Consider the following 16,268-nt stretch of genomic DNA (forward strand, 5'->3'; position numbering starts at 1 on the left):
ATTTGAACTTGGGATCTTCTGCTTATTAAACAGGTGGGTTAACCGCTGCACCATCCGGGACACAGGCTTATCACAACTGCACGGACTATCGCAGCACATTTCATGGTCGATCCACATTCCCATCGAGCGCCACCTACCCGCAGTCCTTGTCTATTTCCTCCATGTTCACTACTATGAGATTCTCACAGGATGTCTGATGTATTTGTGCATATGCACTGAAGAAGGTGTATCCACGGCCCAGCTATGCGAACCAAGTATATGTATGCATGGTGTCTGTTCTTTCAGAAAGGGTGTATAAAAAACAAATTAGGCACATAAATAAGGAACTAGCTGCTTAAAGCACTAAAACAGGGAGGGAGGAGGGTAAATATGAGAGAGGGGTGGAGAGGTGGGGAGGGGAGAATTGCCTGACTGAGAGGGGGTTGGAAGGAAATGAAAGGGAGCTATCAGGGGAAGGAAGGGGGCAGGACGAAGAGAGAGTGAAGGAGAGGGTGTAAGACTGTGGGAGAATGGGACAGAATAAAGGAAGAGAAGAGGATAGGAGGGTGGAGATGACAGGTGTATGGGTAGGAGTGGCAGAAAGTGAGGGTGGGCAGTGGGAGGAAGGGAGTGTGGGAAGCAGGAGGAAGGGAGTGTGGGAAGCAGGAGGAAGAAAGGATGGGGTGTGGGAGAAAGGGAAAGCAGGGAGTGGGAGGAAGGGAGGGTAGGAAGAGGAACGAAGGGTCTGTGGGGAGTGGGAGGAAGAGAGGTTGGGAAGTAGGAGAAAGACAGGATGGGCAGTGGGAGAAAGGGAGGGTGGGCAGTTGGAGGAAGGGATGGAGGGTGGTGGGAGGAAGGGATGGAGTGCAGTGGGAAGAAGGGGTGGAGTGCAGTGGGAAGAAAGGAGGGTGGGCAGTGCGAAAAAGGGAGGGTGGGCAGTGCGAAAAAGGGAGGGTGGGCAGTGGGAAGAAGGGAGGGCGGGCAGTGGGAAGAAGGGAGGGCGGGCAGTGGGAAGAAGGGAGGGCGGGCAGTGGGAAGAAGGGAGGGCGGGCAGTGGGAAGAAGGGAGGGCGGGCAGTGGGAAGAAGGGAGGGCGGGCAGTGGGAAGAAGGGAGGGTGGGCAGTGGCGAAAGGGATGGAGGGCAGTTTGTGGAAGAGATGCAGGGCAGTGGGCGGAAGGGATGCAGGGCAGTGAGAGGACGGGATGCAGGGCAGTGAGAGGACGGGATGGAGGGCAGTGGGAGAAATGGATGGAGGGAAGTGGATAGAAGGATGGGTGGGGTGTGGTAGGAAGGAAGGGTACACAGAGGGACGAAGGGAGCTTTGGCAGTGGGACAAAGGGAGGCCAGGCAGTGGGACAAAGGGAGGGTAAGCAGTGGGGTGAAGGCAGTGTGGGAAGTGGAAGGAAGGAAGGGTGATCAGTGGGAGGGATGGAAGGTAGTGGGAGGGATGGAAGGTAGTGGGAGGAAGGGATGGAGGGTAGTTGGAGGAAGGGATGGAGGGTAGTGGGAGGAAGGGATGGAGGGTAGTGGGAGGAAGGGATGGAGGGTAGTGGGAGGAGGGAATGGAGGGCAGTGGGAGGAAGGATGGGTGGGGTGTGGTAGGAAGGAAGGGTAGACAGTGGGACAAAGGGAAGTTTGGCAGTGGGACGAAGGGAGGGTAAGAAGTGGGACGAAAGGCAGTGTGCGAAGTGGAAGGAAGGGAGGGTGGACAGTGGAAGGGAGGGTGGACAGTGGAAGGGAGGGTGGACAGTGGAAGGGAGGGTGGACAGTGGAAGGGAGGGTGGACAGTGGAAGGGAGGGTGGACAGTGGAAGGGAGGGTGGACAGTGGAAGGGAGGGTGGACAGTGAAAGGGAGGGTGGACAGTGGGAGGAAGGGAAGGTGGGAAGTGTGTGGAAAGGAGAGTGGGAAGTGGGTGGAAGGGAAAGTGGAAGAAAAAGAGAGTGGTAGGGATGTAGGGCAAGATGAGGGAGAGAGGCAGAGTGGAAGAGGCTGAAGAAATAATCATTAAGTAGAGCCAAGAGCTTACAGACTTGTTGTAACCTACAGATCAGAGATCAAATCCCAGACCTTTGGATCTGTAGAATGGCATGAAACCACTGTGAACCACCAAGCTACACTAGAAAAAAAGTTCCATTGTGAAAATTAATAGAGGGTGCATCAAGATGACATTCTTAATTTTACCCTCTCTCAAAATGATGGGTTTAATATTCTACTAGTTTCTGATTAAAACCAAAGATTCCCATATTCTGCCATAAATCTTACAAAGACAAAATTAAAAATGGTGAGAAGAGGTACTAAAGAGGGGTAAACATAAGAGGACAAGCTAAAGAAGTAGAAAAAACATTTATTTTGACTTACTGTTCTTTTAGATCAATGCACTCTGCCAACTTAGACTTCCTATTTTTATTTATTCCTACAGCTTTTTTGAATGGCATGCGCAGAAAGAAATGGTTGAGTGTTAAGGAGTGGTGTAACTTCATGGGAAACTCTTGTATCTGTTACTTACAATCACTTTTAAACTTTGGAAATACAAGTTTCGCATGTACTGTCAAAATTACATCTGAAGAATCTGATAGCAGGCAAGTAGTGATATTAGTTTATTTCATATACAGGTGGAGATATGGAGAGGAAACAGAATTAGTATTCTTACCAAATAATTATGGCTTAATATGTACATGGTTTATGTTTATAAATACAGCACAAGACAGTTAGCTACTGTTAATTCAAAAATGTTTACAATGAAAAGTTTACCATTTACTTCTCTGCAATTAATTTAGATGCATAAAATATAACATTTTATGGTCTGTTATATTTAGAAAAAAAGAACTACTTACTAAATTTGATTCATCTTGAAATGCATAATGAAGATTCGTGATCCATCTTCTATCTCCAAACACCAGAACATCCCTTTCTTCTTTGAAGCAGGCTGTTTCTGCCCTTTTCAACATCTCCCATTTATTCAAAATCTTCATTGCAAACACTTTCTCTGAACCCTTCATTTTTACAACACAAACTTCTCCAAAGGCTCCTCTTCCAATTACTTTAATAATCTCAAAATCATCACGTGAAAGGCGCAATGCCTTCAAATTTGTTGCGACAGGTTTAACTGAAATCAAGGAGTAACAGATTTATAATTTATGGTACCAAGTTTTCAAACATGTATGAAGTTATATAAATTAAAAGTCAGCTGGTTTGTCAGATATAAAGCACCATTACAGGAAAACGTAATAACCCAGGACAGTAAAGATACGGCCATGACTCTGAGGCGGTGACTAGAGTTCTCAAAGAATATCTCAGCCTCCAGTCCCAAATCTGATAGTAGTTTGAGTCACAATGGTAATAGACAGTTTAATTTTTTAGAGGGAGGGTGTACTTCAAGACTTAAAAGACATACTTGCACACTACAATATGTAAAAACAGGAGAAAATTAGAGTTTATTGTCCCATTGAAGTGTTCTATTTGGATAGTATTACAAAAGTTGTAGAAGGAGATAAAGATCCAACAAGCATCTAGAGAATGTTCTGTTCTGAGGCATTAAATATGTTTGACAATGACAATATTTCTCTTACCAGAAGAACAACTGATGTTTAAAGTGCAACATCAAGTAATAAATACACAGGCCAACATTCAGAATGTTCTGAAAGTGAATGAAGTACTGAGACCTACCAAGACATAAGAAGAAAAAATAGCACATCCAATAAGAATAATCACTAAAGACCCATACTGAGCATTCCTAATGAAAAATATGGAAGTGCGCTGAAAAATAATACCTCAGAATTTTTTATGTGAAAACTCTTGAATTTGTTTATATAAAACAAATATTATTAACATGCTTCATCTTTATTCTTCTTGTCTACATATTTGTTTCCCAACACAGAAAATCCAGGAAGGAACGAAACAATATTTTAAAAGGATAGTTGCTACTCACTATATAGCAGAGATGCTGAGTTGCAGATAGGCACAACAAAAACAGTCAGGAAATGAGCTTGCAGCCAACACGGCCTTAGTTGGACACAAAATAACACGCGCGTGCGCCCACACACACACACACACACACACACACACACACACACACACACACACACACACACAAAAAAACAGCAGTCTCTGGCTGCTGAGGCCACACTGTGTGAATGATGGACCTGCAACCTCACCTCTGCTTCATCACTACCAAAGTTCCTCAAAAGTTTTCTTTAAGTTTTGGAAACAGATGAAAATCAGAGGATGATCAATGATAGTGAAACCAAGGTGTCGGATTGTTGCAGATGTCACAGCACTTGTGTGTGGTCTGGCATTCTCATGCTGCAGAAGAGGAAGCTCCATGTGTGGATGAACTCTCTGAATTCGAAAATCGATTACAGCATGCTGTTTTTCACACACCGACATAGTTACTTTATACACTGACATGTAACACAGTACAATTTGGCGCCGTCTAGTGGCAGACATGAAGAATAAAGATGTAAAATGTTAATAATGTTTGTTTTATTTACAAAGCTTTACGAGTTTTCATAGAAAACATTCAGAGAATTACTTTTCAGCACGTGCTCACATTAAGATGATAAGAGGAGTTTGCTAATTGATGCCAGGGACTACACTGCATTAATACACAATATACCAGAAGTATTTAATGCTTTCTAAGCATTGCGTCAGCAAAATAAAGGCAGAAAAATCACATCTGTGATTCCTATTAACCAGGTGGGCCAGGAAAACTTAGAAAGGCATTAAAGGACAAATGTACATCTACAATCACAAACATTGCAAAACACTGTCAATAACAAAGTTGACACCAACTTTTATACAGCCTAGTACAGAGGTATAATTCTCGAATGTTCTTTTTTCTTTCACTCTGCTTCTTTATGTGAAAGATCCCTAAATATTCCTAGTAAAACTAATGTTTCGAAAAGTGAAAATGAATAACTAGTATATTTCCATTGTAGTTGACTGATAGCAAAGTCATCTAGTACTGAGATGGCACACTTTTAGCAATTACTTTATCAATAAAACTAACAAAATTGTATTAGCAGGTAACAACTGACACATAAAGAAGCTGAAGTATCTGTTGTTATTTGCAACTTTCAATAAAAGTCGAAAGCAAAGAGTGCACACAAGCATTGATGCAGGTATATAACACAGTTGATTAGGTGCTCCATCCAATTAACTAGCTTAGGTAACATGGAACATTAAGTGGCAAGACAATGACACAGAAAGTGAAATTACTGAACAAGAAAAATATAGCTTTAAGACTACTATGACTGAATACCTCCAAATCAAAAGTGATAAGAGGTGAAACATATGTCAACCCAAATTAATGCTTCACTGAACTTGGTATGCAGAACTAAACTCAGATCTTCAAGTACATCACCCTGCAGTCATGATGCCAGCTTTGTACGGAAACTTCTCAAAGTTTTTAGAGTAGTTTTAAACAGTGAACACAAAATATTGTTCTACGAGTTGAGATTTTCTATAATGACCAACAGATTTCTGGATACTAAATGTTTTGAACTATGTTATTACTGCTTCAGTAGGTCATGAGAGCCATGACAGATAACAATGTGAACACCACACAGTATTTCAATGAGACAGCTGCTCGTCATCTTCAGGTACTTACTGACATGTTGCTGCTGTGGCTCGTCAATATAAGCAATGGCTCACTACAAACTTGCATGTGCCAAGAGGTGGGGCTATAATCTCATCATAGATCAATCAGAGAGGACATGGACATCCAGAGCCCTAGCCAGAGGAATGGGCCACAGTCTTTCTAAGCGCGACTTGGGAAAAGTACAGCTGGAAGTTGCGACCCAGCACCCGTGCGGGCACAATGTTGTTGCCCAGTTTAAGTGTCCTGAATTCAATTGCCCATCTGTGTTGACTTGCTGGATTTATTACCCTGTGGTCGATGATGCCTTAGTATCATCAGTGCTGACTCCCATGCCTTTCCGAGTTGAAATCCAAATCTGTTAATAAAGTTGTTACTTACATGCATTTCAACTTCTTCTCTAAGTTTGTAGTTCCAGTACATGAAGGTGGGTGAAAGGATCTTTGTCTCTCCATAGTTCATGCAATGTCCCATGTCAAGACAGTATTCAGCAACAGCAGACTTTTCTGGATGACCTAATCTGCTGTGATGACTATATTTATCACATCTATCTTTAACAGAGTGACACATATGGCCAACGTATGATTTCCACACTGGCTTAGTTAGGATTTCATAATCCCTAGGTTCCTTACATCTAGGTTTCTTTAACAGAACCCTGGATTGTTTGCACTCACACTGGAGGGCAGAAGATACACTTTATTCAAGGTTTCTTGAATAGTCTGTCGATCTTAAAGGACACACTATCAATACAAGGTAGAAAAAGCATCCATTTCTTCTGGCTGTTCTTGAGATTTAGTGCATGCTTGTTGAAACGCATATCGAAACTGCTTAACAGAGTACTTTTTCTGGACAAAAACGGAGCACAGATGGCTAAGCTCTGCTGATAAGCTCTCTGGATCTGAGTTGACTCTAGCCTTATGAACGAGAGTCCTTAATATTCAACTGCACTGGGGCAGGTGATGGCAGCTCATGGCTTGTAGATATAGGTCAGTGAGAGTTGGTTTCTGGAACACACCAAGACACCTAAAAATGGGAGTTCTCCATTTTTCTCCATTTCCATTGTGAAGCAAATGTTCGGATGGAGGGAGTTAAGCAAAGCCATAACACAAAGGTGTTGTCCAAAAACATTTAGGTTTCAAAAACGCTAACTGAAGCCTTAGTCTTTGAAGTCTTCATAAAAAGGTTAGCTACTACGGGAGACACAGGACTACGCATAGCAGCACCATCACTTTTGGTAGGTTATATGTTGTGACTACTGTATTGTTCACAATGGGGCAAAATGGAACCCCTTCCATATGTATCTTAGGCAGGCCACAGAGTTATGGTGTAACTGGTAATTATACTCTGGAGTTATTTTTCAGTTGTTCAGGAAAGTGACTGGATCTGTCTTCTGCTCTACTTCATCCGTTGGATGCCTCTAGGGATGATAACATGCTGAGTCCTGCGATAAATTCTTCAGCTTGCCAAAGTAAGATGCTACAAGTTAAAGAACAGTGGTGTTTCCCCTGTCAGCAGGTAAAATTGCTATTTCTGTGTCTTCTCTTCAGGAACTGAGAACTTTTCTTTCGTCAGAGGTGATGCTCCACTTGTGTGAGGGCACACTAGTTGTTGTTGTTGTATTGTTGTTTTCAGTCCTAAGATTGGTTTGATGCAGCTCTCCACACTACTCTATCCCATGAGAGCTTCTTATCTCCAAATAACTACCACAACCTACATCCGTCTGAATCTGCTTGCTGTATTTATCTCTTGGTCTTTCTCTACAATTTTTACCCACCACACTTCCCTCCAGTACTACATTCATGATCCGTTGATGTCTCAGAATGTATGCTATCAAATATCCCTTCTTTTGATCAAGTTGTGCCAATAATTTCTTGTCTCACCAATTCTATCAGTACCTCCTCAATAAACATGAACAACCCATCTAATCTTCAAAATTCTTCTGCAGCACCACATTTCAAAGCTTTTGTTCTCTTCTTGTCTAAACTTTTTAGCATCCATGTTTCACTTCTGTACATAGTTACACTCCAGAAAAATACTTTCAGAATAGACTTCCTAGCGTTTAAATCTACATTTGACGTTAACTAATCTCTCTTCTTCAGAAATGCTTTCCTTGCCATTGCGAGTCTACATTTTATATCCTGTCTACTTTGGCCATCATCAGTATTTTGCTGCCCAAACAGCAAAACTCACCTACTACTTTAAGTGCCATGCTTCCTAACCTAGTTCCCTTAGCATCACCTAATTTAATCTGGCTACATTCCATTATCCTTGTTTTGCTTTTGTTGATGAGCATCTTATGTTCTCTTTTCAAGACAATGCCCATTCTGTTCAAATGCACTTCCAAGTCATTTGCTGCCTCTGAAAGAATTCCAATGTCACTGGCAAACCTCAAAGTTTTTATTTCTTTTCCCTGAACTTTAACTTCTATTCCAAATTTTTCTCTGCATTCCTATACTGCTTATTCAGTGTAGAGATTGAATAACATCATCAACAAGGTACAACCCTGTTTCATTCTCTTCTCAATCACTGCTTCCCTTTCACACTGCTCGACTGTTATAACTGCTCTCTGGTTTCTGTACAAGTTGTAAACAGTCTTTCGCTATCTGTACTTCACTCTTGATATCTTCAGAATTTTAAAGAGAGTATTCCAGTCAACATTTCAAAAGCTTTAAGTCTACAAATGCTATACATAGGTTTGCCTCCCCCTAACCTATCTCCTGAGATAAGCAGTAGGATCAGTACTGCATTGTGTGTTCCTACATTTCACTAATGGCCTTGCCACAGTGGTAACACTGGTTCCCATGAAATCACCAAAGTTAAGCACTGTCGGGCTGGGCTAGTACTTGGATGGGTTACTATCCGGTCTGCCGAATGCTGTTGGCAAGTGGTGTGCACTCAATCCTTGTGAGGCAAATTGAGGAGCTACTTGATTGATAAGTAGTGGCTTTGGCCTCATAAACTGACAAAACCGCCAGGAGAGCAGTGTGCTGACCACATGCTCCTCCATATACGCATCCAGTGACGCCTGTGGGCTGAGGATGACACAGCGGCCGGTCAGTACTGCTGGGCCTTCATGGTTTGTTCGGGCGGAGCTTTTTAGTTCCTACACTTCTCCAGAATCTAAACTGATCTCCCTTGAGTTTTTTCCATTCTTCTGTGTTAGTATTTTGCAACCATGACTTATTGAACTGATAGTTCAACAATTTTCACACATGTCAGAAACTGGTTTCTTTGGAATTGAAATTATTACATTCTTCTTAAAGTCTGAGGGTATTTTGTCTGTCTCACACATCTTGCACATGGGATGGAAAAGTTTTGTCATGGTTGGCTCTCCCAAAGCTATCAGTAGTTCTGCTGAAATATCGTCTATTCCTGGAGCCTTGTTTCAACTTAGATCTTTATCTGCTCCCTCAAATTCTTCTCGCAGTATTGTATCTCCTCTCTCATCTTCATCTACATCCAGTCCCCTTTCTATAATCTTGCCTTCTAGTTTATATTTCTTGTACAGACCCTCTATATACTCATTTCACTTTTTTTTTTAGTACTGGTTTCCCATCTGAGCTCTTGATATTGATACAACTGTGTCTCCCTTCCGCAAAGGCTTCTTTAATTTTCCCGTAGGTAGTATCTATCTTTCCCCTAATGTCCTCTAGCCATTACTGCTTAGCCATTTTGCACTTCCTGTCAATCTCATTTTTTAAACGTTTGTATTCTGTTTCACCTGCTTCATTTGATGCATTTTTATATTTTCTCCTTTCACCAGTTAAATTCAATATCCCTTGTGTTATCCTATTTGATCCTCTGCTGCCTTCACTATTTCATCACTTAAAGCTGCCCATTCATTTTCTACTGTGTTCCTTTCCCCTGTTCTACTCAACCACCTCTGAAATTCTCAATAACCTCTCATTCTTTCAAGTTATCCAGGTCTCATCTCCTTAATTTCCTTTCATGTTGCAATTTCTTCAGTTTTAATAACCAGCAAATTGTGGTCACAGTCCACATCTGCCCCTGGAAATGACTTACAATTTAAAATCTGGTTCCGACTTACAATTTAAAATCTGGTTCCGAGATCTCTGTCTTACCAATAAATAATCAATCTGAAACCTCCTGGTGTCTCCAGGTATCTTCCATGTATACAGCCATCTTGTATGATTCTTAAACCAAGTGTTAGCGATGATTAAATTACGCACTGTGCAAAATTCTACCAGGCAGCTTCCTCTTTCATTCCTTTCCCTCAGTCCATATTCACCTACTATTTTTCCTTCTCTCCTCTTCCTACTATCAATTTCCAGTCCCCCATCACAATTAGATTTTCATCCCATTTAACTATCTGAATATTTTCTACTATCTCTTCATACATTTCCTCAATCACTACATCTATGGAGCTAGTTGGTAAGTAAACTTGTACTATTGTGGTTGGTGTGGGTTTTGTGTCTATCTTGGCCACAATAATGCATTCACTGTGCTGTTCGTAGTAGTTTACCTGCATTGCTATTTTCTTATTCAGTATTTAAACCATCCCTGCACTACCCCTATTTGATTTTGTATCTATATCCCTTTATTCACCACACCAGAAGTCCTGTTCCTCCTGCCACAGAACTTCACTAATTCCCACTATGTCTAACTTCAACCTATCCATTTCCCATTTTAAATTTTCTGACCTACATGCCCAATTAAGCAATCTAAGATTCCAGCTCCAATCTGTAGCATGCCAGATTTTTTCTCCTGACGATTACATCATCCTGAGTAGTCCCTGCTCAGAGATGCAAATGGGGGACTATTTTACCTCCGGAATATTGTATCCATGATGACACCATCATCATTTAACCATACAGTAGAGCTGCATGCCTTCAGGAAAAATTACAGCTCTAGTTTCTCCTTGCTTTTGCAATATTAGTACAGCAAGGCTGATTTGATTGATGTTAGAAGGCCAGACTTTTTGGCCTGCAACTACTGAAAAGGCTGCAGCCCCTCTTCAGGAACCACATGCTTGTCTGGCTTCTCAACAGATACCCATCTGGTGTGATACAGCTATCTGTATCACTGAGGCATGCGCGCCACCACACGCATGGCAATGTCCATGGTTCATTTCTCCCAGTGTTTCTCCAGCAGTCTCAGTGGAGAGTTTCAAGACACCATGTTCAATGGCACTGATAAAATCCTGAATGGGCAAAGTCTTTGGAGTCCCTTTTTTAATACTGATATCGTAATATCACTCAGAGGTTTACCTACAAAATTAAACAAAATGTGTCTGCATAGTTTACCTTCTTGCAATGACTGGCACATAAGGCAGTGGAACTTGGAAAATTTATGAGCCACAGCCTGCTGCCATGCACAGTCTGAAAGTAATGATGCAGCACTGTCCTACATTATTATTAGCTGAAAGTTCTCAAGCATAGCTGCATTATATCTTTATGGGGCAGTTACTTATCATTTTCCCATGGTGATTTTTACTATCGAGCTGTTTGGTAACCAAACTATACAGTAGCTTCTTAGAAAATCACAGGCAGCTACAGGCTAGGGTGAGCTGTAATACCATCTCAGGGGAAGTTGACATGTAAAGTCCCTGTTCTAACAACAACTTGCAGACCCAATACAATGCAGTGGAGGAAGCCTCCTCAGAAGCTGAAGATCCAGGCATGAACATCTGGGAAAGATGCTATTACCCACTATGGCTTTCCTAGTTTTGGACCCCCTTGTGTGCAGCAAAGGAGGTTAGAATATAGAAGGAGATGATATTATTTATGTATCAGTTGAAGTCTGTTGGCCATCTAGGCGAGTCTTAGAAGTCTGTTCTGTTACAGCACTGTATTAAACCTACCTTCTTACAGCTAATGCACTGAACTGACTGACAGTTCTGAGTATGTAATTGAACAACATACTTTCATATATGAAGATGGTATCTGTTCTTTCGGACATGCCCGAAAGAACAGATACCATCTTCATATAGTTAAGGCTAACCAGCCATTGACTTTTCTTCTTCTGTGCTGGATGAACATGCATTGCCTGAATTCTTACGGGACTCGGTAATATTGTCTGCTGCGAGTAATGAGTGTAATGGGTAGGAGCACTACGAATGTAGTGTGTGGACATTAAGTTGGGAATGTGGGTCTCACAGGGAGCATGCAAGGGATAAATCCGTGCAGTCGCACTATCCTCTGTGCCCTCAGTGGCTCCGATGGATAGAGCATCTGCCATGTAAGCAGGAGATCCCGGGTTCGAGTCCCGGTCGAGACACACATTTTCAACTGTCCCCGTTGATGTATATCAATGCCTGTCGACAGCTTAGGGTCTTGATTTAATTATCATTTCATGGATGAATACTCATCATCAGATAATTGAAAACTTAAAATTTTTAACATCAATTCTCAATCATTGAGCATGGTGTGCATTGCGGCTAAACAGCCAAACATTTTACTACTGTTATAAGTGAGATTGAAGAGCAGCACTGCATAACAAACACTTCACCAAGAATGCCAGTATGGCAGAAAAAAAGGTTTCAGTTTTTCAATGTAAGAGGGTCTCCCTATATTCTGAGGTCCTTGGGTGCAGCCTTGCATTTGGGATCGTGGCAATATGCCATGCAACTGTGTAAGTTACTTCCCCTTTGGTGATGTTACAGCCCCTGTCCTCCTGTAGACTCCTCCACTTTTCTAGTGAGCTACCACATAAAATGGCAAGCAGCAACAACTCCTTAATACGTAGCAGTAACTGAAGAAGAAACCATGGTGTCACTTAGAAATTTGCAATCAATATCACACCTGAAATTTTGCTTGAAAATTTAGTACTTATTACATCAAAAGAGTTGTAAACAACACATTAAGTTATAACTCTAGCAACCTTATAATTCTTGTGATCTTCCTGTTCCTCCACAATCACTTGATATGAGAGCATAATGATGTGTCAATGAGGAAATAAGTCACCTTTCCAGCCACTCTCCTTATGTTTAGGAATGGCTTTGTCAGTATGTTAGTAATTACCAGCCACACACCCACCCACACACACACACACATACACACACACACAAGAGAGAGAGAGAGAGACCTATGTATAAATACTGACTGTTAATACAATAATACTTAAGTATGGTATGATTCACTGATGGTGATGTAAACAGCAACACAAATGTCATAAATCGGAAGTTTTATACACAGTTAGCTCCAAAAATGACAGCAAAATCAAAGAAGAAGTTTTATGTTGTTTTCAATAGACTGGCAGACAGACTGCTCTATTATATTTCAGGAGTGCATCTGGGACAGAAATATTTCTTCTGTAGTGTCGTTACCATATTAAGGGAAAATCTGTGAGAACTTGCCATTAGCTGGTGATAGTTGGTGAGCATGACGTGTCGTCATTGGGGCTAAGGAAACAACAATGTTGGTTTACTGTGAGTTGGGATAGGTTCACTCAGTGTAAAATTCCAGTAAGTGGGAATGCTTAGCACAGGCATCTGGGACAGGAATATTTCTTCTGTAGTGTCGTTACCATATTAAGGGAAAATCTGTGAGAACTTGCCATTAGCTGGTGATAGTTGGTGAGCATGACGTGTCGTCATTGGGGCTAAGGAAACAACAATGTTGGTTTACTGTGAGTTGGGATAGGTTCACTCAGTGTAAAATTCCAGTAAGTGGTAACGCTTAGCACAGGCAAAGAGAATTTTCCATCATCAGGATTTCGGGGTAGTGTTGCTGACTAATGACCAGAAGCAGTGCATTAGTATAATAGATGGGTTGCTATCTGGAATAAATAGCTGTCAGTCTTGTAGAAGATTCATTTGCAGTCCAGCTATCTACCAGGACAAAAGGGCTATACCAGACAAGGAGGCGACACGGAGCCACCAGCCACCAGCAGCAGCCATGGGTTCAAGTCTCTGTTGTAGTCCCAGCCTTCTGCACTAAGTCCCTCCTCTGAACCTGGTGCCAAAGTGCAGCGGGCAACTTGGGCAGCAGCTGGATTCCCACCCAAGGACAGCAGGTCACACACTGGGCACAGCAGCTGCCTTATGACAATGTGGTGGGTGTACCTCTTTGCTGCACGATTCAACCACCTTTGTGTGGTCATATACCATAAAGTTGACTAACTCTGCAAGATTCTTGTTCATCTCCACATGACACTGACATCAGTGCTGTGGCTCACACAACAGGGGCAAGGTGCTAAGTGCAGGTGTCATCAAAGCAGAGCAAGAACACCTATTGCAGCCAGCTGGCCAGTCACTAGCAGTTGCCTTACCGGCTATCGGCGTTCTTCCATGGGGCAAGGGCGTCGTCACCTCCTGATATCAATGCAGTGCTGGTATCCAAGTACAAAATAAATAATGCTTTCGACAGCCACTTCTCTTGCTACCTTCATTGGCCTGCCACCCAGTCTCAACCCTCAGCCATTCGACATCCTGACGAAGTAGCTACCCCACTACCCTGGGGTTGACTACAAATTGGCATCAGAGTTGGTGATATTGTTTTCAGTGGCTAGCAGGGGGTGCATTGTCCATGCAGTGCATGCCTGAACCACAGCTTGCAGTGTCAGCAGAGTGGGGTGAGAGGACAAATGGTTGGTTCCTCTTGGAGTGTGTGACAGGCATGGGGGTCAAGGTGAGGGTGTCACCGCAACTTGAAGTTACTTTGCTTATGCCAACGGGACTGGCTGATGTGTGCGAGTTTCAGGGCAATAGCAAGAAGCAGTATTGGAGCTTGTTATAGGTTTGCTTTGATTATCTACTTTGACATTTTGTGCCTTGGACTGAATCAGTGTCTGTAATTTGTTTTACGTTCCATTGTTTGGTCATGTTGTGAGGTAGTGTACAGAATCTAGATGGATGATGGTCAGGTGTAAAGTAATTTGTTATATTTCTTCAATTTAGTAATTGTTGCATATTTATAGTTTTTGTGAATGAGGGATAAAGGTGTTGCAATGACAGAGTCAGAGACTCAGGGTATTACTGGCTGGGAAGCAGCTTAAGTGTTGGTTAATGAAGTAGTGCAATGGAGAGTAGATAATACAGACTTTTGAAACAAAACTTCAAGGTAATGATGTGGGAATAGTGTTGCTCCTGGTTATAAATCCAGCTGCCACTAGCCTAGTCAGTCCCCTTTCTGGAAGGTCATCTGAGGATGTGATGTCATTCGTGGAGGATCTTCCAAAGCTGGCAAATTTTGTTGGTTGGTCCGATAGCCAGTTTTGCAGGTAGTAAAATTATGTCTACCAGGAGAGGCAAAACTTTTGTGAGATGCATGGAAGCATTGAGAAAAATGAAGAGGTTGGGCAGTTAAAACAGGGGCTTCTGCAGAGGTACAGGAAGCAGAACAGTGCAAGGTTCTTTTGGGAACAGTTGAGAGCTATTACAATAAGGCAAGAAGAAGCTGCAAAGGCTTTTGCTGACAGAATGAAGAAAATGAATGTACATTTGCATAAGGTGGGTCAGAGTGATGAAGCAAATAAAGTTATGCAGCAAGGCACTGAGCAATGAGTGCTTGATGCTTTACTGAGATCTTGTCTCAGATATGTCAACAAGGATGCACACACGTGCACCTAAGGATCTCCATTCAGCTATTACATTGGTGATGGAATGAACAAGAGATTGATCTGTTAATGGATGTGCACGAGAGGCATTGTGTATTCTTTGGAAATTTGAGGTTTGTGGACATGGGCATAAGGAGCACGTACTGAGACACTGGTACCGGCCTCAATGGACTAAAGGAGATATGTATCAGCAATAGTGTTATGGTAATGCTAATAGGGGCAGACAGGGAGGGAGGAAGCAGCCATCAGATGTAAAAGGAAAATTGAAGTCCACAGAAAAGCTTTCCTGTTAAAATTCGATGCAATAAGTATGTTTGCAAATGCAGAATGTGCAACAGTGCATGTGGTGGAGGGAGGGAAGTATAAATTTTTATTAGAAACATAACACATGTGATGGTAGCCAGTAGGGATTTAGTGGTTCAGAGGGAAAGGAACCCACCACACTGCAGATTGCATGAGGTGGGAGATAATGATATGAGGCCACTGGGGTGAATGGAAATAAAGTTTTGGTTGGAGGTAGTCATGTTTAAGCAGTGTGTGGAAGCAGTGCCGTGTGTAAGCTAGGGCTACCGCATGAACCTGGGGTCAGAGTTTTTGCACCACCACCACAACTGACTTTTGCTCATGTGTCGTGGAACTTAGTGAGAAGACATTTCAGCTAGAGCACGCTGTCGCCAATGTATATCTGTTGTGAGTTGCATCCATCATAGTGGGCAATCCAATTACACTACAACAAAGACATTAAGGCTTGTTCTGAATGCTTATGTGCAAAGTAGCATCAGGAGGTCACTTTGGGTGAATGTGGAACCAAACTTATCATTCAATATGTCACATATAATAGGGCCACTAGAAGGGAGTGACGTGTTGGATTGAATGTGTTGTTTGGTTAAAAGGAGTATCATATGCTTACAGGAGAGGGATGCCAGGAAGGTAGTTCCCATCAGTTTCAATCATTTTCATGCCAAGAAAGTGAAGTTTATGAAGGTGTTAATAGTGAGTTTGGACATTCCAGAGGAGGATTGGTACACATAAGGTGTAAGCCATGGACAGCCGTAGGACATCTGTAAAACCACATTACATATAAAGGTGGTGCTTGAAGTGAATAGAAAGAATGCGAATGGCAAGATTTTGGAATCTGAGGATTTGTTTCTTCCTCAGGCCGAGTTGCCAGCAAT

The 16,268-nt window shown here is 42.2% G+C and overlaps 1 protein-coding gene across 1 annotated transcript in view; it reads right to left on the reverse strand.

Annotated features, from left to right (window-relative positions):
* Nucleotides 1-16,268, reverse strand: part of LOC126481445 (serine/threonine-protein kinase Genghis Khan) — a 382,862-nt gene that overhangs the window by 272,592 nt on the left and 94,002 nt on the right. The window contains exon 4 of the mRNA XM_050105210.1: nucleotides 2,816-3,087. Coding sequence (XP_049961167.1) covers nucleotides 2,816-3,087 — 272 coding nt within the window. The remainder of the gene's footprint in view (nucleotides 1-2,815; nucleotides 3,088-16,268) is intronic.

This window comes from Schistocerca serialis, chromosome 5, assembly GCF_023864345.2.
Source record: "Schistocerca serialis cubense isolate TAMUIC-IGC-003099 chromosome 5, iqSchSeri2.2, whole genome shotgun sequence".
Lineage (NCBI taxonomy): Eukaryota > Metazoa > Arthropoda > Insecta > Orthoptera > Acrididae > Schistocerca > Schistocerca serialis.